This window comes from Amblyomma maculatum, chromosome 1 (genome assembly GCF_055883805.1).
Source record: "Amblyomma maculatum isolate TAMU_Amacu chromosome 1, ASM5588380v1, whole genome shotgun sequence".
Taxonomy (NCBI): domain Eukaryota; kingdom Metazoa; phylum Arthropoda; class Arachnida; order Ixodida; family Ixodidae; genus Amblyomma; species Amblyomma maculatum.
Genome location: NC_139344.1, coordinates 255764296 through 255791610, shown reverse-complemented (window position 1 = coordinate 255791610; position 27315 = coordinate 255764296). Strand labels below are relative to the sequence as shown.

General features: G+C 45.2%; 1 protein-coding gene across 1 annotated transcript in view; it reads right to left on the bottom strand.

Annotated features, from left to right (window-relative positions):
- Positions 1–5725: 5725 nt before the first annotated feature.
- The window catches only part of LOC146206273 (uncharacterized), a 33138-nt gene continuing 11548 nt past the window's right edge, over positions 5726–27315 (bottom strand). The window contains exons 4-9 of the mRNA XM_084608689.1: positions 24844–24979; positions 19254–19443; positions 17393–17447; positions 13211–13319; positions 6191–6210; positions 5726–5866 (exon numbers count right to left, since the gene is read on the bottom strand). Coding sequence (XP_084464815.1) covers positions 5726–5866; positions 6191–6210; positions 13211–13319; positions 17393–17447; positions 19254–19443; positions 24844–24979 — 651 coding nt within the window. The remainder of the gene's footprint in view (positions 5867–6190; positions 6211–13210; positions 13320–17392; positions 17448–19253; positions 19444–24843; positions 24980–27315) is intronic.

Sequence of the window (27315 nt, the reverse complement as noted above, 5' to 3'; positions counted from 1 at the left end):
GATATACTTCAATTTTCATTGACTTACGTTGTCAGTCATATCTCTATTATCTCATAATATCTGACCAGACAACTATACATTGACTTTTACTTCTTATACTTTCTTGTTTTCTCATAAATGGAGGTGGGAAAAGAGCAAGCCACAGAAATAACTGACTACTATCAGCGCGAGGTTCATGTCTCTGTCGAGGAGGCTTCCTTCACTTCAGGACAGGTCGGTGAGAGAAAATTGATGGAACTGCGTTTGGTCTGTTTTTTTTTTTTTTTTTTCGAGTTCGTGTAATATTGGCGGCTCAAACTGGTCTTCAGTGAAATGTAGCTAGAACATAGAGCGATGAGATAATTACTCAGGCTAGGTGAAAAAAAAAAAAAAAATGTTGCATACAATTGAAATGAGTAATATGTTACAGTGTTAAGAATTGTTGCTCGCAAAATGTTCCCCTATTTTTACATAATAACTATAATCATCATTGATTGTTTAAGTTTCGTAAATACAGAAAATTGATGCAATGATTCCGGCTGATTTGACATCGATGGGATAACTTTTCTCGCAATAAATGAATACGCGGAATCGCGCTTTTAGAGCTCCAGCTTTCAAAGCGAAGGTAACCTGCCAACGCCTAGTAGTCATGGTCAAAGTGAAGCGTGTGTGATCATATGAACACCTCCTGCACATTGGCCGTATCCCTGATAAAACGAACGCATATTTTTTAACCCACGCGTGCGTCGAAGCATGGCAAGACACATTCAAGAATTGAAAAAAAAAAAAAAATGCCATACGACCTAACTAGTGCAGATTACCCGCAATACCTCGGGTTTACTTGCCAAAGAGTTTTTCAGGGCCAGCATTCGATGCTCCCGAGTAACCGACGCACACTACAAGTAAAAGCTGGAAAGGCTAGCTCCTCTACAAGCCCGAATTTTGATTTTTAGTGAAGGAGGCCAGGGATCCTAGCATAATCGCGACAAATGCAATCGAGAGACTGTAATTTTCCAGTTATTTCTGACAGCAAAAAGCAGATTATAGCGCCCTGTTTCTTACTGTACAGAAGTCGAAGCGTGTTAAATGATGGAGCCTTGGAGCCTAGCAGAATATTCAGCATGCTGCAGAGGACAACCTTATTTTTATACAATGAACATGCTGCCGCCGCAAAAATATTGAGCAGCAAGCAGGAATAAAAAACGCAGCGTCTGGTGACGCGTTATTACGGGGAGTGAGAAAGGCACTCGACGTCGCTAACAACTCTGTTGTTTCTAGTAATAAACGTCTTTCGACTAATCTTGTGAATCCATTCACCGGTGCGCAAGCCGTCACGCTTGCCTTGAGATATCATGAATAACGCATAACCATCTTCAGGTCGCTTGCTGCAGTTGTACGCACAACAGCATGGCATAGAGCTTGCACGCTGCAATAAAAGCACAGCGCGCAATATTCGCTCGCCGAGAATAGGGGAAAAATGGCGCGAAGGAAAAAGAAAACACAAGGAAAACGCTGGACGCGCGTTGGTGTCCAATGGCAACTTCAGGGAGACCAATCGTCGCTCAGGAAATCGGGCGGAGAGCCGGCCTTCAGCGAAGGGGCGCGCAAGGGGCGAGGAGGAGGCGAGGAGGTAGCGCGGCGGCGGCAAAGTTCAATCGTTGGCGTAACTTTCAAAGTATCAAGGGGTTTTAACGAAGGCCGCTGAGAACTGCCATCTCGTAAGGCTTAGACGAACTAGGGGGCTTTATCCACGGCCGAACTCGAGGGAAAGCGCTCTCCTCTTCTCTTGACACCGGCCGTGCTTTATTTGACACTGGCGCGTCCCGCTGTGTCCCCACCTATATATCTTGCACCATGGTCAAGGTCAGTGGGTGCTGACCGTTGCACTTTTGTCAAGACTCTGAGCGGCACCTCACGGCGATCGTGCAAAACAGGCTCGCGGCGATGAAGTATGCGCTCGGCGGGAAGAGAACTTGAAGTGCGCGCAGACCACGGAGGAAGGAAAGGCGCAGACCCGCAGCGCGCGCCCATTGATGCGTAGTAACGCCCTCTCCTAACCTCTTCGCACTTCGCCCATAAGGGGCGCTGGTAGCCTTGAATAAATTTGCTTGAACGGCAGTTTCGGAGCCGATGCCAGGCATGGAAGATAGAGGCGCCCTTGTCTGGCACAACCTGCTTTCATATTCTCACGTATTAAAAATCTGCCGTCAAATGCTAGGACGTGCTTTACCCTATTATCGATTGCCTTTTAGCTCTTTAATATCGGCCCATGGTTTGCACCAGAAATGTTGTTTTCTTACATTATCAGTGGATATATCCTTGCACATAGGTTGCTTGAGCAGTCTCACCAATGAAGCGCTGTCTGGAATCCATTTTAAAAAGTTTCCTCACGATGTCAAGGTAGTTTAGAAACAAACAGTGCTGATTAACTTCTGTACCATGTGGTGTCCACCAAACAAGCTTGTGACAAGGAACTAAGAGGAGGAGCATTGACATCTCAATGTAGCCGTATGGCTGCGCTTGTGTGGATGCCAATGAGTAATTACTCCCTTATTATGAATATATCAATGACTAGCCGGGTGACTGTCACTCTAGGTCCTCTTTAGGGTCCATCAACCAGACGGTTCAATTACGGAGAAGGTTATTCGGGTACCGGTTGATGTTGGGAACGACGGGCAATTGGCAGTGTTTCATGCCGACGTAGAAGGAAGGCCATTTAGAGCAGTAGGGCTCTTCTACAAGTCTTTATCGGTAGTGCCTTGATGTGGTTAAGAGTAGATCGAAATGAATTCTAAAAATTCGAGCCTCTACAATTAGCGCATTCCCGTGGTCTATTGGTACCCCGGCGAGGTTGCATGACTGGTCTGCCATAGTCTTCGCTGTCCCTTATGAGCTGTGTGCGGAAATTTAGAGCACTACCTAATTGCTTCTCAGCTTACAACGCGAAAAGATGTGTCTCATTCACTATTCTTTGCGTTTCTAAGGCTCTCCATATAAGTATCCGGCTGAAAAAACATGCAACCCCCACTTAGCGGTCGCTTTCTTTCTGCGAGAGATCCTAGGTGGGATTTAATATTCGTTCTTATCCCATTCCGGAATATTAGAACACGAAGTGGTGAACGCCCTCGCAAAAGCTGCTCAAAAGCCCAATTCTACTCTCTTCCAGAGTATTTGCTCCTCATGATTACATTTTATAGGCTCCGTATCCTTCTGGTTGTATCCGCTTACCATGATAACTGTAGGCATTTTAGGAAAACGTAGCGCAAAGAAGACAAGGACAAAAAGAGAAGGAAACACACACGAGCGCTTACTCACAACTGATTTTTTATTCGAAAAGCAAACAGAATATATAGGATACAAGATATTATCAAATACATCTAATAAAGTGGTGAGATTGACAAGAAATTGACAAAAATGTGGAGCAAAGGCAAGTCTGCAAAGATACACACGTGAAAAAAACTACTTGACCACTGATTCTAGGTATGTAATCTCTACTTTTGTTAAGTTAATAGAAGCTTCGCTAACACACTTATCCCCTCCTTTCATGATATGATATGCCTCTATAATTTCTCGTGTGCGTTGATTGCGCGATGTGCCAAGAATGATAGTTTTATCGAAAATGGGGCGGCATTTACACTTCGTGCAAATGCCGTAGTTTTTTTCACGTGTGTATCTTTGCAGACTTGCCTTTGCTCCACATTTTTGTCAATTTCTTGTCAATCTCACCACTTTATTAGATGTATTTGATAATATCTTGTATCCTATATATTCTGTTTGCTTTTCGAATAAAAAATCAGTTGTGAGTAAGCGCTCGTGTGTGTTTCCTTCTCTTTTTGTCCTTGTCTTCTTTGCGCTACGTTTTCCTAAAATGCGAATGCACCAACTCGCCCAATTTAGCATTCTTGTGCATAACTGTAGGGTCGCGGCAGATTCGCCTTTTATGCGTCTCCCAAACTTCACTAGACCGGAGCGCTCCTTTTTCATTCGCATAAGAATTAGTTGTTCCAGCGCCAGAACATGAAAATATTATGGCCTATATATCGCCCAGTCCCAGCTGCTCTTTCAATGGCGACACTAAAACGATCGGTCATGTCATCCAGACTTATGCCAACCTGTTCGGCTCATACCAGCCAACGTGATGTCCGCGTCCCGAACAATCGCACTCATGGTATTGCAGTTATCAAGTGAGTGCGACTTGATTTCTTGAAAAACATCTTGATATCTTTCAACACTTTCTTCATTTCCTCTACGTGACAGATGCAGCTATTGGCGATTTGGTGAGCAGGTGCAGCTCGTACTTAACACTTCACACGTGGCCCTCCAATTCCCCCGAGCGCTGAGTGATATCTAGGCAGGAGAAGCAGAAAAACCTTTTGGGACACTTGAACTCCGCCTGTAAGGCGATAGCGTTAGTGGCTCCCATCTGCAGCGTCTCCTTGGGGTTCTAGTTGGCGTACGTGCACTTTATTACTCGCTTAATCACTAACCCCCATTAATTGGTGCCTTTATTACCTGATACATGCTCGTTAGCACGCAGTCGTAAGTTACCCAGTTGTGAAAAACCACCCGACATAAAGCCCTGCTTCAACTAACCTCCTATCGAACATGCCTGTGTGGTCTTAGCAGCAGCGTGCACTGGTTCGGGATCCAGGGGTCTCGGAGGGTTCGATACCTATCTTACCCTCCCACCTCAAAGGAGCTCGGCCATGCATATGATCTCGTGACGTCACACAGCCCGCAGACCGATCTGGGTCCGGTCATGTCACCTGGCAACTATTACCTACCTGAGGCGTGCCGGTGGCTTTTCAGTCACCCCGCTGACACTGACTCCGACGCCGGACTTCCTTTAGTGAGGTGCCTGTGTAACACTAACGCACTAAAATAGCGCTCGTCGTGAATGTCTGGTATGTACTTCATAGAAAAAGATGGCATTTTTGTTTTCGCAATCAATATACGTTATTTGAGGCGATGCTTTTCGCCCTGCACCGTAATCTAGGCTTTATTGCCCCATTATTTGCTAGTTTATCTAATTGCGTGTTTTCTCATAGGCCAGAAGGAATTCCATTTTGTTTACTGGGTATTCAGGTATACTGTTTGTTGCTACGAAGAGAGAAATGGGGAAAGGAAAGAAACGGAAGGGAGGTTGGAACTTGGAAATTGTCTTGAACTGATCTTCCATCTGTGGAAGCAGAGAGCCCGCATCACATGTCCTGTGTGAAACTGTAGTTTTAAGCCGTGGTTTTTTAATAAAATGAAATTTATTTGCATTCCGTATACACAACGCATGCATACATATTGTCACGCACTTCCCGCGGTCCTTATTGAAGGAAGATGATTTTACAGGAATACAGGAGGAGGAGGAATACAGGAAATACGGAACGCAACAAATACGCAGCGCTAGGAAGTCAGACCAACTATATTTAATTCATATATTTAGTTTGAGCCCGAGTCGGACTCATTTGCAGACGTTACTAAACTTCATGAACAAATATTTCTTAATACAATCGCCTCTAACCCTTAGACATAAAACATAAATTCACATAGAACAGCCTGTACGGAGGAATAAAAATTAAGCACCAGAAACAGGGTCAAACACTGTGCCCCCAAAATTTGTGGTGCGCAAAAAAAAAAAGCAGCAAATACAAGAAATGGCACGCCGCTCCAAGTTCGGAGGCGGCCGTCCTAACAAATATCGGGTTTAACTGTGGTGGCATCTTATTCTCAGCAGGCTGCATCTGCGACACAGCTATGACAGCGTCTGTTGGTCTCTATCCAGCTTCACTGGTGCCTCCTTTGCCGGGCCACTGAGCCCCGACGGGGGCGCCATCTGCGGCTGCAGGCCCGCGCGGAACGATGCAGTTTCATTGCTGAGACGTGGCCTCTTTTCCTGTAGGCAGCGAACGGCAGCCAGCAACACCGGAGGTACCTACATGTCACAAGCTTCTAGTATAGCGGAGACGTACTGGCGTAGACGTAAAACGCTTTACCTGACACCGGATGCGTACGCGTAGCGGACCGGCTCGGATTTACCCATGTTTCTGTGCGTGCACAGGAGGCGTCTAATAAGCTGTTGTGCGTCGGTAATGCTAATACGTCTCCGCTGTGCTAAAAACATTAATTAACAACTCAGGACTGTTACGTACAGTGCGCGGCTTTAGCGCCAAACGAGCTACGATTAGGGACAAAGTATGAATACGGGGTACAAACTCACCATCAACGGACGCGATGACGCTGGAATAGCACACGAATAACATATCGAATGGGGACCAGTATGCGGAACAGATAATGTTTGGAACTAGACTCACACTGAAAGGGCAATCCGCCGGGCTAATTGGCACATGACAAGAATTAACGTCGCAGAAAACTGTCTTTTTCTTCTCTCTTCCGATAGCTTTGCTTTTATTTTTGTCGGCTGTCACTGTTTTCTAAAAAAATAAAGAATTCCTAGTATACGAAAGCTGCCTTTTCAGTTTTTTTTTTATTTTCACACAAAGTGGGCACAAAGTGATAACATCTCATCAATGTCATAATCGTCTGAAGTGCTTTAAACTTTCCGACCAATGCTGTCAGTTCGCTTGTTTCTATGCGTGGAAGCTTCGTGGCAGCCATTTTGCAAAAAATATCCATTTCGCAAAATGTTTCAAGCGAAAGCTTCACTACGCTAGGTAGAGCAGCGAGTAGCGTGACTGATTATTTGGCCTGCAAGTGACCTTGACAGATATTGCGTCATTACTTTGTTAAAACCAATTTACAAATGAAGCGAAACTTCACTACGCTTAGAGCCGGCCTTTTCGTGGCACTTAATTTGGCCTTCAAGTAACCTTGATCTAATAAAGTGTGGGTGTCGACGATTCTGTTGTGTCCACCCAAATGTATACCGCACCTTCCTTTCCTCAAAACCTCACATAAGCGGAGAGACAGCCCAATGTTGGTGCGATGTCAGCGCAGGTTAAAGGTCCTCAGGTGGCCAAAATTACTCTGTAGCCCTCCACTAGGGGACCTCTTTTAACGCTCACCGCTTTTACTCCTACGTTCCTCCCTTCCCTGAAGTCTGACAGATACTGTGCTTTTCTTTTCTTATAAACCAATTTACAATTTACAGGAAAACAATATGAAAACAAGACATTGACATAGTTACGTGTAGGTAACAGCCATACCTTACTGGTCTTACTGATTGGTTTCCGATTGAGAAAGGGGTGAGGCAAGGCTGCATACTGTCGCCTTGCCTATTTAACCTATATGCAGAGTGCATCATGAGGAAGGCCGGTCTGGACGAGTCTTCAGCTGGAGTGAAGATCGCTGGAAAACGCATCAACAACCTTAGATATGCGGATGATACCACTTTAATGGCAGAAAGTGAATTGGATCTCAAGAGACTTCTGATGCGCGTACAAGAAGAGAGTGAGAAGTTTGGGCTTAAACTGAACATTAAAAAGACGAAGATCATGGCGTCTTGCCCTATCAAGTCCTGGAGCATCAATGGACAAGAAGTGGAAGCTGTGACAGATTTTCTGTTCTTGGGCGCCAAGATTACCTCGGAAGGAGACTGCAGCCATGAAATTAGGAGACGCCTGCTTCTGGGAAAGAGAGCAATGGTTAGGCTTGACCGCCTAGTAAAGAGCAGAGACATTAGTCTGCCAACCAAGATCCGTATAACCCGTGCTATGGTCTTTCCAGTTGTGATGTATGGATGCGAGAGTTGGACTGTGAAAAAGGCTGACCGCCGAAGAATTGACGCGTTTGAATTGTGGTGCTGGCGAAGACTCTTAAGAGTTCCTTGGACTGCCAGAAGATCAAATCAGTCGATATTGTCGACCATAAACCCTGACTGCTCATTGGAGGGTCAAATTCTAAAGTTAAAGCTCAGCTACTTTGGTCATCTGATGAGAAGAGAGGAGTCGCTGGAGAAAGATTTGATGTTGGGAAAGGTTGAGGGTCGCCGGAGAAGGGGTAGGCAGCGAACGCGATGGTTAGATGGCATTCTCGAGGCATTGCAGATGAAGCTATGTGATATTAAGAAGATAGTGAGAGACCGGAAAGCGTGGCGTGACATGGTCCATAGGGTCACGAAGAGTCGGACGCGACTGAACGCCTGAACTGAACTGAACAGCCATACCGTGGCGTCCACCCAAAAGCATAAGGCGCCTTCGTTTCTTTAAAACCTAAGTTAAAGAAAAAAGAAATATGAACAAATCACGCATTGAAAAAGCGGTGTTACAGAGGCTGTCGCTATGAGTCCATTAAAACTGATTGCTGGGCTCGTTGGTGCATAGTTACATAAAGGAAAGGTTAATAGCGCAAAAACACACTCACTCTTGTGTGTCTATTTGTGCCTATTTGTGAGTGTCTTTTTGCGCTGTTAACCTTTCCGTTATGTCGCTATGAGATTCACAGCTTTCGCTTTATCATTCGGTTCAAGCCATGCGTAAAGCACCCAAATGTTTTAGCCCACGCGTATAGCGAGATATTCTCCTCGAAACTTATAACTGAATATATTTGCGTACGCAATGTCGTGACCAGGCATGCGCCAGACCTTTCCCTGGTATGACGCTGCTGATGCGCGTGTCGTTGCTTTAATGTCGACTGAATAAAGTGACAAGGAAGCAGTTATTATCTTTGCTTCTCCCGACGCTTTGATTGCGTATAATGAAACGCAGAGTGTAGCCTTTTGGTTGTCTTCATTGTTCACACTCCTCTCTTCATGTAATTCTTTTTTTTGAGTAGTGTTTTTTTTAAGTAGCGCTTTGAGTTCACCAGAAACCGGGATACCAAAGTAGTGCAAATAATTACGTCGCTGTGTACAGACTCCAAGCGTATGAAGCATTTCGTGACTGCATGATTACCATAAGCTATTGTTTTGCGAAAAGCATCCGCGCTTGAAGAAGCCAGAGTGTACCCGGGTCCAAATCGGTCGTTTTTTCAGGGGGCTGAAAGGCGAAATGCATCCAGAGTGTACCCGGGTCCAAATTGGTCGTTTTTTTTTTTTTTTTTTTTCAGGGGGGTGAAAGGCGAAATGCATCAGTGTACTTGCCCCGCCGGGGTGGTGCAGTGGTAAGACGCCCGACTACTGTGCCGGAGTTCCCGGGTTCGAACCCGACCGCGGCGTCTGCGTTTCGATGGAGGCGAAACGAAGAGGCGTCTTGTGCTGTGCGATGTCAGCGCACGTTAAGGATCCCCAGGTGGTCGAAATTACTCCGTAGCCATCCACTACGGCTCCTCTTTCTCTATTTCCACTTTCATTCCCACCTTCCTCCCTTCCCTTACGGCGCGGTTCGGGTGTCCACAGAGCAAGTGTGACAGTTACTGCGCCTTTCCCTTCCTGTGAACCAATTTAACTTATTTATCAGTGTACTATATGTGGTAAGTGCACGTTCCCCCCCCCCCCCCCCTCCCCCCCCCCTATTTCCCATAGTCTGAGACGCTCAAGGAAGTTAAACACCACATACCATAGCCAAAAATCTGGAGGTGATGTCGACCAGTCTGGGACATAATCGTGTTAGGAGCCCTTTTGCATTCTTATGTTAAAATCAGACAGTGTTTTTAAATCGATGACTCCGGAGGACTGTGCAACGCTTCAATTAAGCCCACTCAGCTCCAGTCCGCATTGATATGCTGGGTTAAACGTCCCAAAGTAGCACGTGAAGTATAGAGGCACCGTAGAGCGGAGCGCTCAGGATTAATTTCGACCGCTTGGTGCCCTTCAACGAGTGTGTACATCCCACAGCCTGCAAGCGTTTTAGCTAAACCACACCATTGAAATGGAACGGCTGGTCGCAACTTTTACTTGATCCGGCGTCCGTGGGATAACCTGCTTATAACGCTATAATCCAATCCACAGTCAGCGCACTGAGTGAACAACTGATTTTGGTCCGCCAGCCGAAGCCTAAGCTACAGCGCTTGACAAAGGTAGAAATGGCAACGCGTTACGCCATTGACCATATTAGCCCTGCGGCTATGCTATAATTATATACTGTGTTTCCAATCAGAACAACTGTCCTTACCAGTTAAAAAAAAAAAAATTAAAGACGATTTTTCGTGCTTAGGACAAATACGAGTTACGTGCTCTACTGCCGGTTTTCACTTTGGTTTCGGATTACACTCATTAGCATGCAGCCATCGGTTAGCACATTATACGAAAGGCCACCCGAGATAGTTATAAGGCTCCCCTTTGATCACGTGGCATAGGAGAAGCGCGTCTTACTCGAGATCCAAGTGCCCCCCCCCGGTGGGTTCGATTACCATTTAAAGAGTCTTGCCCAAGTTGGCAACCTCTGCCACTTCGGCGATGGTATGCCAGCTGGCGGCCTCACACAAACTGCCAACGAGTCAGTGCACGGCCTCGTCACCAGCAAATTATCACCTGCCAGATGCATGTTCTTGAGGAGGAGCGGAAAAATACTAGCGAAATATGGAGGACGGTTTTTGTGCTACCGCCCTTAAAAAGGTAAAGCTTACTCCCATGCTAGGCTTATATTTTCATCGAGGCTACCATCAACGATTTTAAGCATATGGCTGCTATTCTGCTATCTCAGCGAACTGAGGCCCGTATGCATGAGGGTTCTCTCTGGAGGCAAAGAATGCCGGCTCTAACTGTATGAAGGACGCAGTCCCATGTCAGCACTACGCCAGCATGTACGTATGTGCAAAGTCAGGTACAGATCAGGAGTATAAAGGCCTTTGCGCAGCTGCATAAGTGCGGATGTGACGACACGTGAGAAAGGGACATTGGCATATCGAAAACTGGGAAGCAGCTAGGACACGGAAATCATGTGGAACCGCGCGTGCTGCATTCCAATGCGTTAAATATCCTCCTCATCAGCGCGTTGTCTCAAATGCTCCAAATGTCAGAGCGGCAACTTCTAATCGGAAAATAAAGAACTACGCTTAGTATTAGTGAGGAAGGCGCGCAATTTACCTTGGGGCAGTCAGCCATCCTGTCCGACATTGCGCTGCGAAATGCGCAAGAACAGTGTTCAGCGTGGCACTTGCTTAAGGGGTCCGTCGACACGGCAAAATAATAATAATAATAATAATAATAATAATAATAATAATAATAATAATAATAATAATAATAATAATAATAATAATAATAATAATAATAATAATAATAATAATAATAATAATAATAATAATAATAATAATAATAATAATAATAATCAATCAATCAATCAATCTTTATTTAATGTGCGCAGGAACAACCATGTGGTCTTTGTGGTGCAGCACAAATAAAAAAAAAGAAACAAAAATGAAAAAGCACAAACATGTTTACACACACACAGAGAACACAAAAAAAATAAATAAATAAATAATACATGAAATGAAACAGACGAAAAGTATCACGGAAAGTAAGCAAACAATGAGTAGCATCACTTATATACACAGTGAGAGAATTTTTTAGCACACCAGGAAATAAAGAAAAAAAAAAGAACGGTAGATAGAAGAGAAAAAAAGAACAACAACAAATAACTGACATTGATTATAGTAATATAGAAATATACATAAAATAAACAACCCTTCCAGGCGCAACAAGTGCATGGTACTTAAAACACAGGGTAGAAGTACAGAACAATACAATAAAGAAGTAAAATTAAACAAGGGACAGTAAGATTCGAATATAAAGTTTAAAGTTGAAATACAAGTAAGAAACGGATAAAAAGTAGTTCATGATACAGACAGCATTGAACAGGAGAAAAAGCAAAAAGTGAAGTAAATACAATTTAAGGCTAGAAAGTGGGAGTTATATGTGATAAACTACTATTTAGAATACAACGCTACGAACATCCAATGTAAATGAACAGAGCGAGTTTTGGAAGATGTCAAGGTGAGGACAAAAAGAGTTAAATAACCACTTCATCCTGTCCAGAGGGGAGTGGGAATGAAGAGGAGAAACCTGAAATGGTCTGAATTCCCTCATGCTCTTTCGCGGAACGCGCAGTAGGATGTACTCTAAGAGCTGAGGGCACATAATGTGGCCATGAAGGAGTTTGTACAGAAATATGATATCAAGTCTGATACGACGGCAGTGAAGGGAAGGAAGATTCAGTTGGGCGCTCCTGGTGGAGCGAGAGTGGGAAGTTGCGCAAGGAAAGCGATAATGAAATAATAATAATAATAATAATAATAATAATAATAATAATAATAATAATAATAATAATAATAATAATAATAATAATAATAATAATAATAATAATAATAATAATAATAATAATAATAATAATAATAATAATAATAATCAATCAATCAATCTTTATCAATCAATCAATCAATCTTTATTTAATGTGCGCAGGAACAACCATGTGGTCTTTGTGCTGCAGCACAAAAAAAAATGAAAAAGCACAAACATGTTTACACACACAGAGAGAACACAAAAAAAAGAAATAAATAATACATGAAATGAAACTGAGACGAAAAGTATCACGGAAATTAAGCAAACAATGAGTATCATCACTTATATACACAGTGAGAGAATTTTTTAGCACATCAGGAAATAAAGAAAAAAAAAAGAACGGTAGGTAGAAGAGAAAAAAAAAACAAACAGATAACTGACATTGATTATAGTAATATAGAATAATAATAATAATAATAATAATAATCAATCAATCTTTATCAATCAATCAATCTTTATTTAATGTGCGCAGGAACAACCATGTGGTCTTTGTGCTGCAGCACAAATAAAAAAAAAAGAAACAAAAATGAAAAAGCACAAACATGTTTACACACACAGAGAGAACACAAAAAAAGAAATAAATAATACATGAAATGACAGACGAAAAGTATCACGGAAAGTAAGCAAACAATGAGTAGCATCACTTATATACACAGTGAGAGAATTTTTTAGCACACCAGGAAATAAAGAAAAAAAAAAGAACGGTAGATAGAAGAAAAAAAAACAACAAATAACTGACATTGATTAAATAATAATAATAATAATAATAATAATAATAATAATAATAATAATAATAATAATAATAATAATAATAATAATAATAATAATAATAATAATAATAATAATAATAATAATAATAATGTTCTTAAGTTTCTCTGCGCAGCTCCCTCCACATGGCCTATTGCATCTCCCTTCTGCTGCAATCCTATTCGATATACCCTTACGAAATATCGTTCATAATCTGAATCACGATACGTATGTCAGCTTCCTCTTCTCCATTTCAGAGAGCCGCAAACGGAGCTCAATCTAGTTCCCCTCAGAGAATGACTGCGTGGGCGCACTCACGGGCTGGTGCATACCTATCGTTGCAGCTGAACCCCCAGAAGTTGTCCCTGCCATAGCGAGCTGGTGTCTTGAAGAAACGCTTCTGCTTGAGGGTGGTCCGCACTTTTCTCTGCGAAGGTGCACCGTAGTGCACGGGAAAGGGTAACAAGGACATTAAAACAAAAGATGGCGGCTGTTTTCTCAAGCGCGAGTTATATAAAGGAATACCAAAGAAGCGCGTAATCAATATCTGCATACCCTACAACTCCCTCCCGTCCTCCTCCGCCAAACGAATTGTAGGGTTTGCGCCTTTGTAATCAACATCCCTTGTATGTGTTCAAATTAGTCCCGCAGTGCATATAATAACGCTTTGTGGCGCAGGAAGAGGGCATCGATTAAGAGGAGGATAAGGAAAAGGTTGAATCAATAAACATCCCGGGTACAATATAGGGACAACTGCTGCAAAGTACATCTTCTGTACTTTTCCCCTTGCCGCGTTTTCTTCCTCCTGAACTATCGCAACCGATGCAGGTTAGCAAGTGAGTGGTTTTAGCCAGTTAAGTTCAGTTCAGTTCAGTTCAGTCTTTCAGTCATGTCCGACATTTCTTGACCCTATGAACCATACACGCCAAGCTTTCCGGTCTCCCACTGTCTTCCTAAGCTTCACATAGCTTCAACTGCAGCGCCTCGAGGATGCCATCTAACCATCGCGTTCGCTTCCTACCCCTTCTCCTGTGACCCTCAATCTTTCCCAGCATCAAAGTTTTCTCCAACGACTCCTCTCTTCTCATCAAATGACCGGAGTAGCTGAGCTGTAACTTCAGAATTTGATCCTCCAATGAGCAGTCAGGGTTTATGGTCGACAATATCGACTGATTTGATCATCTGGCAGACCAAGCAACTCTCAAGAGCACCACAATTCAAAAGCGTCAATTCTTCGGCGGTCAGCCTTCTTCACAGTCCAATTCTTGCATCCATACATCACAACTAGAAAGACCAAAGCACGAGTTATACCGATCTTCGTTGAAAGTCTGATGTCTCTGCTCTTTACTAGGCGGTCATGGCTAGCCATGACTCTCTTTCCCAGAAGCAGGCGCCTCCCAATTTCATGGCTGCAGTCACCTTCCGGGGTAATCTTGGAGCCCAAGAAGAGAAAATCTGTCACGGCTTCCACTTCTTGTTCCTGTATGTTCCAGGACTTGATAAGGCATGATGCCATGATCTTAGTCTATTTAATGTTCAGTTTAAGCCCAAACCTCTCACTCTCTTCTTTCACGCGCGTCAGAAGTCTCTTAAATTCCACTTTACTTTCTGCCATTAAAGTGGTACCATCCGCATATCTAAGGTGTTTGATCCGTTGCCTAGCAATCTTCACTCTAGCTGAAGACTCATCCAGACCGGCTTTCCTCATGATGCACTCGGCATATAGGTTAAATAGGCAGGGCGACAGTATGCAGCCTTGTCTCACTCTTTTCTCAATCGAGAATCAATCAGTAAGACCATGCTCAGTTCTGACTGTTGGCCTCTTGTTCTTTACACTGGTTCCTGTGGCGACAGATGAGGTGAATCGGAACTCCCATCTCTTGGAGAGCTTGCCACAATCTGCTGTGATCTACGCAGTCAAATGCTTTCGCATAATCAATAAAGCAGAAGTAGATGGGTTTCTGGAACTCTCTTGCTTTTTTTATGATCCAGCGAAGGTTGGCAATCCGGTCTCTAGTTCCTCTGCCATTGCGAACCCAGCTTTCACGTCCGGAAGCTCCGGATCCACATACTGCTGCAGCCTACCTTGGAGGAATTTCAACATCACCTTGCTAGCATGCGAAATAAGCGCGATCGTGCGGTAGTTGGAACAATCTTTGGCACTGCCTTTCTTTGGAAGGTGACGTAAACTGACCTCCTCCAATCCTGTGGCTACTGCAGGGTCGTCCAAATTTACTGACGATATATACAGAATGTTAACAGCGTCATCGTTAAGGGTTTGAAGCAACTCAGCTGGAATGCCATCAATTCCGCCAGGTTTGTTCATAGCAAGGCCTGGCCAAGGCCCACTCAACTTCACTCTTCAGGATGTCCGGCTCGAGATCAATGATGACAACCTTCTTATGTTGGGTTTGCACATCCGGGTTCTTCTTGCACAATTCTTGAAGCGAAAAGCTCACTCATCAATGGCCTCCAAACAGCTGTGCCTTTTTCAAGAGCAGATAGTTGTATCAATAATGCTGCAGCAGCTTACTGGGCCCAGCCAGATGCCCGACACATTTGTCTAGAAGGCTCGATCGAACATAGAAATTTTATGTTCCGCGTGATATTCCGCGTCATCAAGCATGCTTGCTGCATAGACTTCGTTTAAACGTGGCTTTCACGCGCAAGTACTTGCATTTAACTGGACAGGTGGACTCGCCGGAATGTTCAACTTGTGGCATCCCAGAGACTGTGGACCATTTATTATCGGTGTGCCCAGCGTATGCGTGCGAAAGAAGTGTGCTATAGCCACTTCCTTGAAGCGTTTGGGCAAGAGGCCTTTGTCGGAGGAACTGCTGCTGGGAACTTGGCAGGACAAGGGGAAGAGTTTACAGGCAGTGCGTGCTCTTTGCCGTTTTTTGTGCGCCAGCGGAGTCGATTCGCGCTTGTAAAGCAACAAACATACTGTGCCTGTATATGTATTTAATATGCCTTCTCCAACATGGCAACCCATCATGATCTTCTTTCTTCTCTCCTTCCCCTAACCCAGTGCAGAGTACCAGGCCAGATTTGAATTATTTCGGCCAACCTCTCTGCCTTTTCCTTTCAGTAAAGTCATCTATCTATCTATTCTGCGTATTCTTGCCACCTCTTCGTTATCTCGGAGGCTTCAGTGAGGTCCATGCCTTTTTTGTCCTTTATTACGCCCCGGTTAGCGCAGAAACTTCCTTTGATATCTTTGATTGTCTTATACAGATCTCTTGTGTTCCTAAATTGGTTGTTGTCCTCAACTTCTAGACACTGTATGTTCCTGAAGGCATTCTAATCTCTCCTTGCTGTTCTCTGAAAATCAGCATTTAGAACCTTGTATCTATCTCTTTCACCCATAAATTTTGCCATCCTCCTTTCCTCAGCTAATTGCAAAGCCTTTTCAGACAACCAGTTTGCTTCCTTGATGGAAAATAGCGCGAAAAAGTACACGAAGGACGGAAGGAAGACACGGACAAGCGCTATTTTCCTTTTTCGCGCTATTTTCCATCATGAATGTATAACCAACGTGCCCAACTTTCGGCATTGCTTCCTTGCATTTATTTTCCTTTGGAACTACCTTAGTAGCAACTTCTTGTATTACGAACATATATCCACATCTCTTCTAGATCTAATTCTTGAAATCGATTCCTCATTTACACGGCATATTCTGATGGAATCTGATAAAGATCTTATCTAAATGGCTTTCTAGTTTTCTGCGCTTTCTTCAATCGAAGCCTAAATTTGGCAACAAGAAGCTGATGATCGGTGCCACAATCGGTCCCAGGCCTTGTTTTTATTGCTTGGATAGCGCTTCTCCATCTCTGTCGGCAAATAATATAATCAATGTGATTCCTGTACAGACCGTCCGGTGAATTAGTCCATGTGTACAGGCGCCTTTTCTGCTGTTAAAAATGTGTATTCACTATGGTCAGGTTATTTTCTTGACAAAACTCTACTAGCCTCTGCACAGCTTCATTTGGGTCACCAAGACCGAACTTCCCTGTAATTCCGGATATTCCTTCACTCCTTACCTTAGCTTTCCAGTCTCCTATGAGAAAAAGGACGTCCGAGTGCGGTCTAGAAGGCATTGCAGGTCAGCATAAAAACTTTTAACATCAGCTTCTTCAGCAGTGGTGGTTGGTGCATAGACTTGAATAACTGCTATGTTGAAAGGGTGACCTTGGATCCGAAGTGAAATCATTCGGTTGTTTTTCAAGTTGTAACCGAGCACTGCTTTGCCCATTCTTCTGTTTACTATGACAGCGACTCCATTTCTTCTCCTGGATTCGTGTCCACAATAAAAGACATAATTGTCGCCGGAATTACATACTCCAATTCCGGTTCCCTTGAGCTCGCTGATACCCAAGATATAAATGTTCAACCTGTCCATTTCTGAGTGGTTTTAGACGTGCTGTCAAACATTCGTTTTGTTCAATCAGGTCCCTTGCGATTATTCGTCCTGATTCTCTTGATCTGAATTACACTTACCTTCCACTTGGACTTAGCTTCTTTGCCCATGTGTCGATAGTATCCATATTTGTTCCTGAGCATTGCAGGGTCATGGAAGAGAGAGAGAAGAAACTCATTGTCATCAAATAAGGAGCAGGAATTCGAAGGAGCTTCAGTGACGGACTTTAGTGATTCGATGCTCTTGACAATCTTGACAAATGCATATTGTTTATAGGATGTGTTCAATTATTCGCGTCGACGTTCGCAGCGTGGTCAGAGCCTAAAAAAAAAAAATAATAGTCAGGGACACCTAGGCTCCTGCTTTAAGGCTATTTAAAGCTCACATCGGCGGCTTCACTTGCGGATTCTCTTTCGCATTCATGCACCTTGCTACTCGCTTAACTTCACTAATCCCTTAATTCGTGCTTTTATATCGCACATATACTCATCATCATGCATTCATACGCTACCACAATCCATCGGCCAATCAGTGGTCGTCCCTGTCATTTGCATACCAACTATAGCATGTGCCAGAGACACACTCGTGTTTTTGGTCGACAGCAATTGGCGAAATCGGCGATTGCGGTTCTAAATGCTAGCGGACTAAAAAAAAAAAAAATGCAATTTGGCCTGACATGCGCAAGTTCCTTGAAAGTTTCCAGAGGTCGCAATTCTAATTATTTTCTTTTTCTAATCCTCAAACTGAAGTCCACGCCGAAGGAACACGGGGTACGAATTGAAGGCCACCGCACCGCAGATTACCACGGTGCAATGAAAAATAGGTTCAGTTCCGTTCAGTCGTGTCCGACTCTTCCTGACCCTATGGACCATATCACGCCACGCTTTCCGTTCTCTCACTATCTTCCTAACATCACATAATTCATCTACATTAACTGAAAAGGTATTACAAGCTAGGAAAGACCGATCAACTTGTGCAATGGTTGTATCATGCTGCATAAACCGCTAAAGTAAGCGAAAGCTCACGAGAAGCGCTCTCTGGTATACCTAACAATTGTGTCTTAATGTCACTACTGCGCCATCCTTTCACCTCTCCTCATTAGCAGGTAGCATAGGAGCAGCCTTAACATCCAGAAGCGACAAAGTTCGAAGAAGGCCGTTATGGAAGGCTTGAGATTAGTTTAGACTAAAGAGGGTTCTTTAGGGCGCTATGACATCCACACGGGTGTATAATCACTCCGCCTCCCCACCAAAATGCGGCATGGATTCGATCCCGCGACCTAAGGAAAAAGGGGGGGGGGGGGCGGGAGTCAGCATTGTTACTGAGAAACCACAGCGCGTATCCTACTGGCTCGCGTAGCGTGCGCGAACTGGTTCACGAAGCCTGTTCGGACATTTGACGTCAGGGTAACGTAGGGACCCGTGCGTGTTCTTTGGATCACAACGCCGGCTGCGGGTAGCGGCTCGGTCGCGGAACGCCTCGTGCAGTGGATAGCTCGCGCTCTGTGTACAAATACAGGCATGGTCGCTCTCAAATGTTTTCGCATTGAAATGTGAATGCTGTAAAGACAGGTTTTGAAAGCGGATCCCTGAGACCGAAACACAATACCTGAGGCTGGACCCTGGATGCCTGACGCCAAGAGGGAATAAAGTTATGAATTTTTAGATTATATTTACGTAGCAATAACTCATCCCTGTGTTGCTGAACAACCGTCATCGCAACTTCAAATAATCGAGAAGTACATTTCTTTTAAAAATTTCGGCTGGTCCTTGGGAGCAAACGAAAATTTACCATTATCTTTCAAATGCGGTAACGATTGCACTCGCGCGGCGGAAGACACTTTGGTAATCGAGTATCGGTGGCAATACAGGATCTTCGCGATCATAGGCGCGACAGCTCCGCAACTCCGCGTGCTAAGAAAGAGAGAGGGCAGAGACTCACTGCAGGGCCTCACAGATGTGCACCAGGCGAAGCATTTTTTGAGGGCTCTCGCGAATAGCATCCGCGACTTGGTCTGCCAGCTTATCCAGCGGTTTCCATAAAATCAAGCCCGGAGGAAGAAAGGTGGTGCGCGTGTCGCCAGGGCTGTTCACCTGCCGTCGGACAAAGGCGTTGGGTCGCGACCCGGATCCTGCAGGGGTGATCCAGCCACACAGCGAGTCGTAATAGTAAGATCAATAAAAGTCTTTGACGCTTTGTAATTAATGCGCCCGAACGACAACAATTACACGCCAGCACTTGCTAACATCTTGAACATCAAAGCATGTGCGCCCTTAATTGCACAGCGTTTTCTGAGTGGCTCCTATGAACGTGCATGCACAAACCTGCCGCTGACCCACCAATATGTCCAGTGGCTGCCCGCCCCTCATGTACAACCCATATCTATAGGACCATTTGAAAAATAAATAAATAAATTTGAGTGACAAAAATGACGCAGTGGCAGCTCTGTAAGACTAATGAAGAACGATGAGGCAGAAGCCGAGTGTGTGTGTGTTGGTTTGGACACAGTGCGCTTAGAGCTCGGACCATCAGTCTTTGTAAATAAACCCCTCTCTTACAATTGAAGGCGGTTGCGGGGTACCTGAACCCAGCCAGACTCTGCAAAGTACACCGCCACCGTCACCGAGAACTTCTCACCTGGAAGTTACCAGTGCCAGTGACCTCCGCTGTGACCACGCAAGACCACGTGCCAGCGTCTCCGGTGCTTTGCATCCTCTCTGCTGGGCCCATACACCAACGTGATCCCCCCCTCTACAGCGGCACCGATGATCAATATTTCGAAGACTGGATTGCATCCTACGAGCGCGTGAGTGCGCATAACAAGTAGAACGACGTGCTTAAAGTGACCAACGTTATTTTCTAACTGGACCGTCTTCAAGACACGCTTTACGGACATCCTCGGTCGCCAGGAGGAACGGAAGCTTCTAGCCGAGCGCCGCTTGCGCGAACATGCGCAGCACCATGGAGAGACATTTACAAGTTATGCCGAGGACATATGTGACCTTTGTCACTGTGTCAAAGCATCGATGCCTGATACCGATAAAATTAGGCATATATCCTCAAAGGAATCGATGAGTGCGCATTTCAATTGCTTTTGCCTGAAGATCCCCGAACTGTCACCGATATAATCGCTCTGTGCGATTACACCAGCTACGACGACAACGCATCGTTGCTAGACGACCAGATGAGCCCCTGTAAAGTTTATCTACTCGCATTGATTCCACTCTACTTCATCACATCGAAGAATTTGTGTGTGAGGACATTTAACGACAGCTTCATTTGTTCCCTAATCTCAGGAGACGTCCTCAACGCAGTACGCCATGTCACTCGGGATCAAGTTGCCGAAGCTGTTCACCGCGTTTACAAGCCAAGCCAAAGCACAGTGACTGCGCCACTCACGAATGTCGCAGTTTTCACTTCTGCTCACTAGCCTACCGGACACCTGCGTGCCACCTGTCGGGCCATTGTCCCCAGCCGTCAGCTAATGGCGTACTGGAGACAACCGCCCTGCCTGAAGTACGCCATTTCCACCGCTAGGACCCCGCTTCTTACACTGCTGGACTATTTTCGTCCCTTCGACGTTCAGCATGCTTCTTGTGCCGCAGTGTGGCTGTCACTCATGCCGCACTGCGGCAGCACCCTTATTATGTTTCCTCCTTCGAGCGTCGTGTCAGGAGCAGGTCTACGATATGCCGTGTCATTTAGCAGAATACTAGACCCTGGGCTTCACCCGTTGTCTTGGTCAAAAAGGACGGCTAGCGTCATTTATTTGTCGATTACCGTCGACTAAACAAGATAGTCATAAAGGCGTTTACCCGCTTCCTAGCATTGACAATGCCCTTGACTGCTTTTATGGCGCGCAATTCCTTTCATCGTTGGCCTTGCACTCCCGCTACTGGCAGTTTTCAATGGCCGACTATGACCATTCGAAAACAGCCTTTGTGACTCCAGGAGGCTGACTTGAATTCAACGTCATGCCATTCGGATTGTGCAACGCCCGGTGACTTTGAGCGCATGATGGAGACGGTAATGTGAGATTTGACATCGAAGACGACTTTGCTACCTTGATGATATTTTCGTCTCGTCCTCCGACTTCGCGACGCATCTGATTTGACTCTTTGAAATGCCTCTTCGATGCTGGCCTGCAGTTTAATTTGAAGGGTGTCGCTTCGCCGCACACCAGTTGACTATTTTGTGTCATGTGATATCCAAATATGGCGTGGTTCCTGACCCAGCCAAATTACTTTCTGTCGCTCACTTCTCTAAGCCGACAACTATGAAAGAACTTCGCAGATTTGTTGGCCTCTGTCCTTATCGTCCGGAATTTCGCGTCCATCGTTGCGCCAGTGACCCGAGTCTGAACAATGACCCGGCTCTTTCTGGGTGGTCTTTGAACAGCGACAAAGCCTTAGCCACCATTCGAGCTTTTCTTCCCTCTCAGAATATGCCATTATGACCGCAACTCTCCCACTGTGGTGCACACAGATGCCAGTAGTATGAGACTCGGCGCACTGCTCGCTAAACGTAAGGCAGGGGTGATAAATATGTCGTCGCGTCCGCTAGCCGAACTCTCACAAAAGTGCGCGCCCACTACACTGTTACTGAAAAAAAAAAAAGTGGCCATCGTTTGGGCACTTCATAAAGTTCGTTCTTATACAGCCGACCATTCGCCGTTGTCACGGACCATCAGTGAAGGATCCCTCTGGCAACCTTTCTAGCAGGTCATTGCGCCTCCAAAGATTTGACATCCGCGTTGTCTACCGGTCTGGCAGTCAACATGCAGATGCAGATGTTCTTTCCCGCTCTCCTATACCCATGATCACCTACACCTTTTTGTCCTCGGAAGCCACCTTGTTTTCTCTTCCTCTAGACCTCATGATATCCCAGATACGCAAAGATGGTAACAAGCAGAGATGGGCGCCGTGTCCCTGTATGGCGACGTGAACTTTGTGCAGCCTGCTGTGCAAAAAGCAAACGCTGTTTTGAATGTTTCGAAACACGCGTGCCCTGAGCCACGTCATTGGACAGCTGGCACCATTTTACGAAAAGTAAAAGAGCTGCCTGAAAAGCGCGACAAAAATGGATACGGCAATGTTATACGTGGCTAACCGTAATTGCTTCTTGTTTTTGTCATTTTGGACTGTCAAGAATCTACGCTGACAAAAATACTAGTATTTATTTATCGGAGGAAGAGCACTTAACTGTGAAATAATGGCCATCATCCTTGTTACGAAGGTATTCAGCCTTGCATGGACTTTCGAATGTTAGTGTTCCTGTTCGGGGACAGGGCGTCTCAAAGCCGCCTTTGCCAGCACATTTCTTTTCTGAGTATTCGAGGATCCAGTGGCTGATGACAGAAACCAAGTCAGGCTAGTGAGCAGCAGCCCCGAAGTCACCGTGTCGGTGGCAACATCGCCACCACTTGCTGCGGTCACATCGTCGACACGTTCTGCCGCGGTCAATCACCTTGTCGGGTCGCCAATCATTCCGGGAAGCCATTCATTCATGTGAAATTACCCGCCTGGCGTTCGCCCGGGTGCCCACAAGGAAATTTTCCCTATTGTTGGCATGCAGCTTTTCGCCGAATGGTGGTGTTGGTGACGTTTCAAGAATTAAGACCAGTGTGGAAGTAACCTTTACCAGGGACGGATTTCTCGGAATCCTGGACGGCGTTTGTCAGCTGAAGATCGCCATCACTACCAAGGAAGTTCACCCTTGCCACATGAAGGTGTGCGAGGAGGCTCAAGTACCATCGTCCATCGTCGGCAGTGAGTGGCACCACGAATGCTCGCAAGTGTCTCCCTGATTTTACCGCCCGACATGAACTCTTTTTCCCTAGCTCTCTAGGTGGGGACAACAACAACAAGTGAGCTCTGTACTCTCTTCTTGATCTGTACATACTTCGCTATGTAAAAAGTGTACATGAACATATTTGCTTCGCCTTTTCTCCCTGCCGCTCCCCGTCCGATGTCTCGTCCTCTTGGTCACGCTACAAAGAAGTCTTGGCTCCCAACACCGATCGCATCAGTGTCTCTTTCTTTGTGGGCCTTGCTGTACAGAAAAGCAATAACAGACGCCGTTTTGAATGTGAATGTTTCTTATAATGTTTCGAATGTTTATATATATATATATATATATATATATATATATATATATATATATATATATATATATATATATATATATATATATATATATATATATATATATATATATATATATATATAGTTTAAATGAGCTGACAGCCCACGAGTCCAAGGCGTACGTTGGGGAATTTTTAATTTTTTTTAAGTTGTACTTGACAACAATTCTTATGGTGATTATCGGGATACAAAATAATAAATGAAAAGTGGAAGGAAAACAACGCGTCGTTGGGAGTCGAGCCTACGACCTACGAATATCGCGTCCAGTGCTCTTCCAACTGAGCTACGTCGACAGCTGCCCAAGCTTTCGCTTCCTTGAGTATTTATGTTGATCAACCGAAGCTTGTGAGCGCCCTCCAGCGCCACCTTTGTCGCTAGCGGTGGATGTGGCACATCTTTATATTTACATACATACATACATACATACATACATACATACATACATACATACATACATACATACATACATACATACATACATACATACATACATACATACATACATACATATATACATACATACATGCCAAGTAGGGTGCTGTCCTTCCCTTTGTTATTTTCGCTTACAATACCGTCACGACGACCACTACAGGGTTTTCGCCATTCCGAATGTACTGCGCCGTTTCTCAGTCCGCGAAGCATGCTCCAGAGGGAAGATTACTGCCGCTTGGGCCGATCATTCAGGGCGGAGAACCAAATTCGTCCAGGTAAGCCCGTTTCAACCCGGCTGGCTTGATTGGTTGTGAGTTCGTGCAGCATGCCCGCAGTTGTCCCACAAACTGTTGGCCAAGTACCAGTGCCCGTGCCGAGTTATTCAACAGAAGTCGACAGCAAACTACATCGTCGAGCCTGACACCTCCTCCGATCTGTACCTCCACCGGAGTGAGATTGTTCACGTTCAGCGCCTGAAGTACTTCTTCGACTCGGCCGTATTGGCTACCCCTAGAGTCTCCAGGATGGCTCCCTCTTCTCCCGGGGGGGATTGCAGTGACGAAAATGATGCGCTGGCAGTTCTGTGGGGCTAGTGAAGAACGAGGAGGCAGAAGCCGATGGTGTCTGTTGGGTTGGTCACATCGCACTGAGCGCTCGGACCATAAGACCCTGTAATTACCCCCCCCCCCCCCCTTACAATATAAATATGATAGCACTTTCTTTTGTGGTGCTGCGAGGGTTCTAAACCATGCTTAGAACCACCTTTTTTTTTTCCTAGCCCGCAAAAAAGTCGAGGTCACCGCGTCTATAGCACATGAAATATCGAAAACTTCATCCAGCTCTTACAACCAAACTCTATGTTATGTCTGAGGGAAAAGAGAGAAAAACCACAATATGCGCAGGTGGTGCTGACTAACAGCAACTGCTCGTAGATAGATAAAATAAGCAGAACTCACCGCTGAGCGTCCCCGCAGTCCCAGTCTGGGGTGCAGCGCTGACGTACTCGGTTCCTGTAGACAGTTGAGAAGTGTTCACATCGAACTGGATCCTGGACACGTAGGCTTTGGCGCTCGCCTCCAACTTTTCGATGTCCTGCAATGCGAACTGCTTGATTTCCAATGAGCTCTGCTGAAGCTCTGGCGTAGAACGCTTCACGGAAACAGCCCAAGCAGCCGGTCAGCAGTATCGCTCAATATCACTTGTAACTATCGAGACAAGTTTGCAACTGATCTTCCTCTATAAGGGAATAGATAGCCCGGGGGAAGTTTTCCGCCCTAACCACCCAGAAGGGAAAGACCGGGTCACCTTTGGAGTGCTTTACAGTGCACACATTTTGCATAAAGCGGGAGGACGGGTATTAGTCGGAACGTTGCAATTCAGGCTGGGCTCTACTGTACGATAGGAACGTTTCACTGATCCCTGATGCTGGTTACCTACAGTCGGCCCCCTCCTGAACTGTACGGTAGGCAACCGGGAATTGCCGGGTTAACCCCTTTGCCGTTCCTTTCTTTACTATTTATCTCTCTTGACATAATGAATAAACAGCGCTACAGACTAGGACGAAGATCAAGAAGCAAACAGGACGGGCGCTGTCACCTTCTTTGCTTCTTGATCTTCGTTCTAGTCGAGAGCTGTTTATTCATTATGTCATCATACCAACTCGCCCAGATGTCTCTTCTATTACAGTAAATCTTTTCTATGTTGGGCACTGCAATACAATTGGGAAATTTGAGTTATAAAACTGCGGTATACGCAGCTTAACGCCGAAGTTAGAACTTTCCTTATGGGTTAAGACCCGGAGAGAGGGATGGAAGGAGAGGAGAGAAAGGGCTTACAGGTAGCATCTGCGAAGAGAGAACACAGGGTGTGAAGGGAACGTGGAAAGATGGAGAGTGTAGGGACGGTATGTCGCGAAGTCACTATCTGTCGCGCGAGTATGACGCTACCAGGAACAACGCAGTGTCCGGCACTGGCACATCTGGGGCGCTTCAAGGAAATGCCAGAGATGCAGCGGGTAAGTTTAACTGGAGTTCTTGCGTGGAATGCGAACACTCTCTCGAAGTGAATGATACGTTTGCAGGACTCTGCTATTGCTTTCACATGCCAGCCGCTCGGCGATAAATTTATTATTCTGTAATCTATTCTAAGTCTACCCCCCTCCCCACCTTGTGATGGTTCAGTGGTTGGGGCGCTTCACCCAGTTTCCTTCATAATGCTTTTGTGATATCTGTGTTTCTTCTAAGTATCAAGAATCGGCTGTCTGCGATATATGCTGGAGATCATTTAGAACGTATATCCCGCCCAACATGGGTTCTTATTTGTACGACTACTTTTGAGGAGAAAAAAAAAAATACTTGGGAGGAACGCGGTTGCATTAATGAACTTTGTTGCCTTTCCCGCTTAATTGTCATTTGCTACCATGTACATATCATGCCACTGACTCAGACAGTGACTTGCTTGGCCTGTACAGTCCTTTCTCTTTCTCTGTTTATTCACAAAGCCATTTGCTTTCGAGTGTAACGCCGCCTTGTACGCAATTAAAAATTGTTAGCTAGCATGCTCGCATACTCATAGTTTGCAGTTAGCATCACTATATCTCTTTAAGGCACGCCACTCAAATGCCACAGCTCATTTACTATCTATCCCTTTCTAACATAAATGAACCAACGAAACTTCGTGGCTTACGAGAGGTCACGAAAAGACTTCGGGCCTTTTCCTAGGCCAAGATGGTACAATGGCTCAGGCATTTTAAAACCCCTTTGATTAGTTGATGTAAATATAGCATAATAAGGCTCATGGAATGAAATCCTGTGCGAGAGATCTGTGCCCGAGATCTGTCATCTGCGCGCCACATTCCGCGAGATGTGTTTTCCTTGTCTAGCAATCCTGTCATCTGCAATCCCACACTTGAACGCGCGCCAAGGAATGCCATGATTGATTGATTGAAAACATCTTTATTTATTCAGTATTCTCAGAACATGTGGGTGGGCCGCCTAGTCCGGTAGTCCATTGGCTGCTGCTGCTGCGCTGGCCCTCCCCACCAGCCAGTGCTGACGGTCAGGATCATCGCTGAGCAGAATAGCCTCCCACTGCTCCTCCGAGGGGTTGGGAATGGGGTCAACTAAGGGATTAAATTGGCATGCCTACACCATATGGTAGAGGTTAGCTACCTCTCCACAGTGTGGGCACTGCGGAGAGTATAGTGTAGGGTACCACAGGTGTAATTTAGCTGGTGTTGGGTATGTGTTGGTTTGTAGTCTCCTAAGGATGTTCTCTTCTAACTTATTGAGGGATTTGTGTGGTGTTGGGTACTCCTTTCTGGCTGTTCTGTATGGCGCGAGGTTGTCAGCATACACTGCTAAACCTATCAGGTCACGGCACCCTTTATGGTCATCAGGGGGAGACGCCCGGTATAGAAGAGCTCGGGC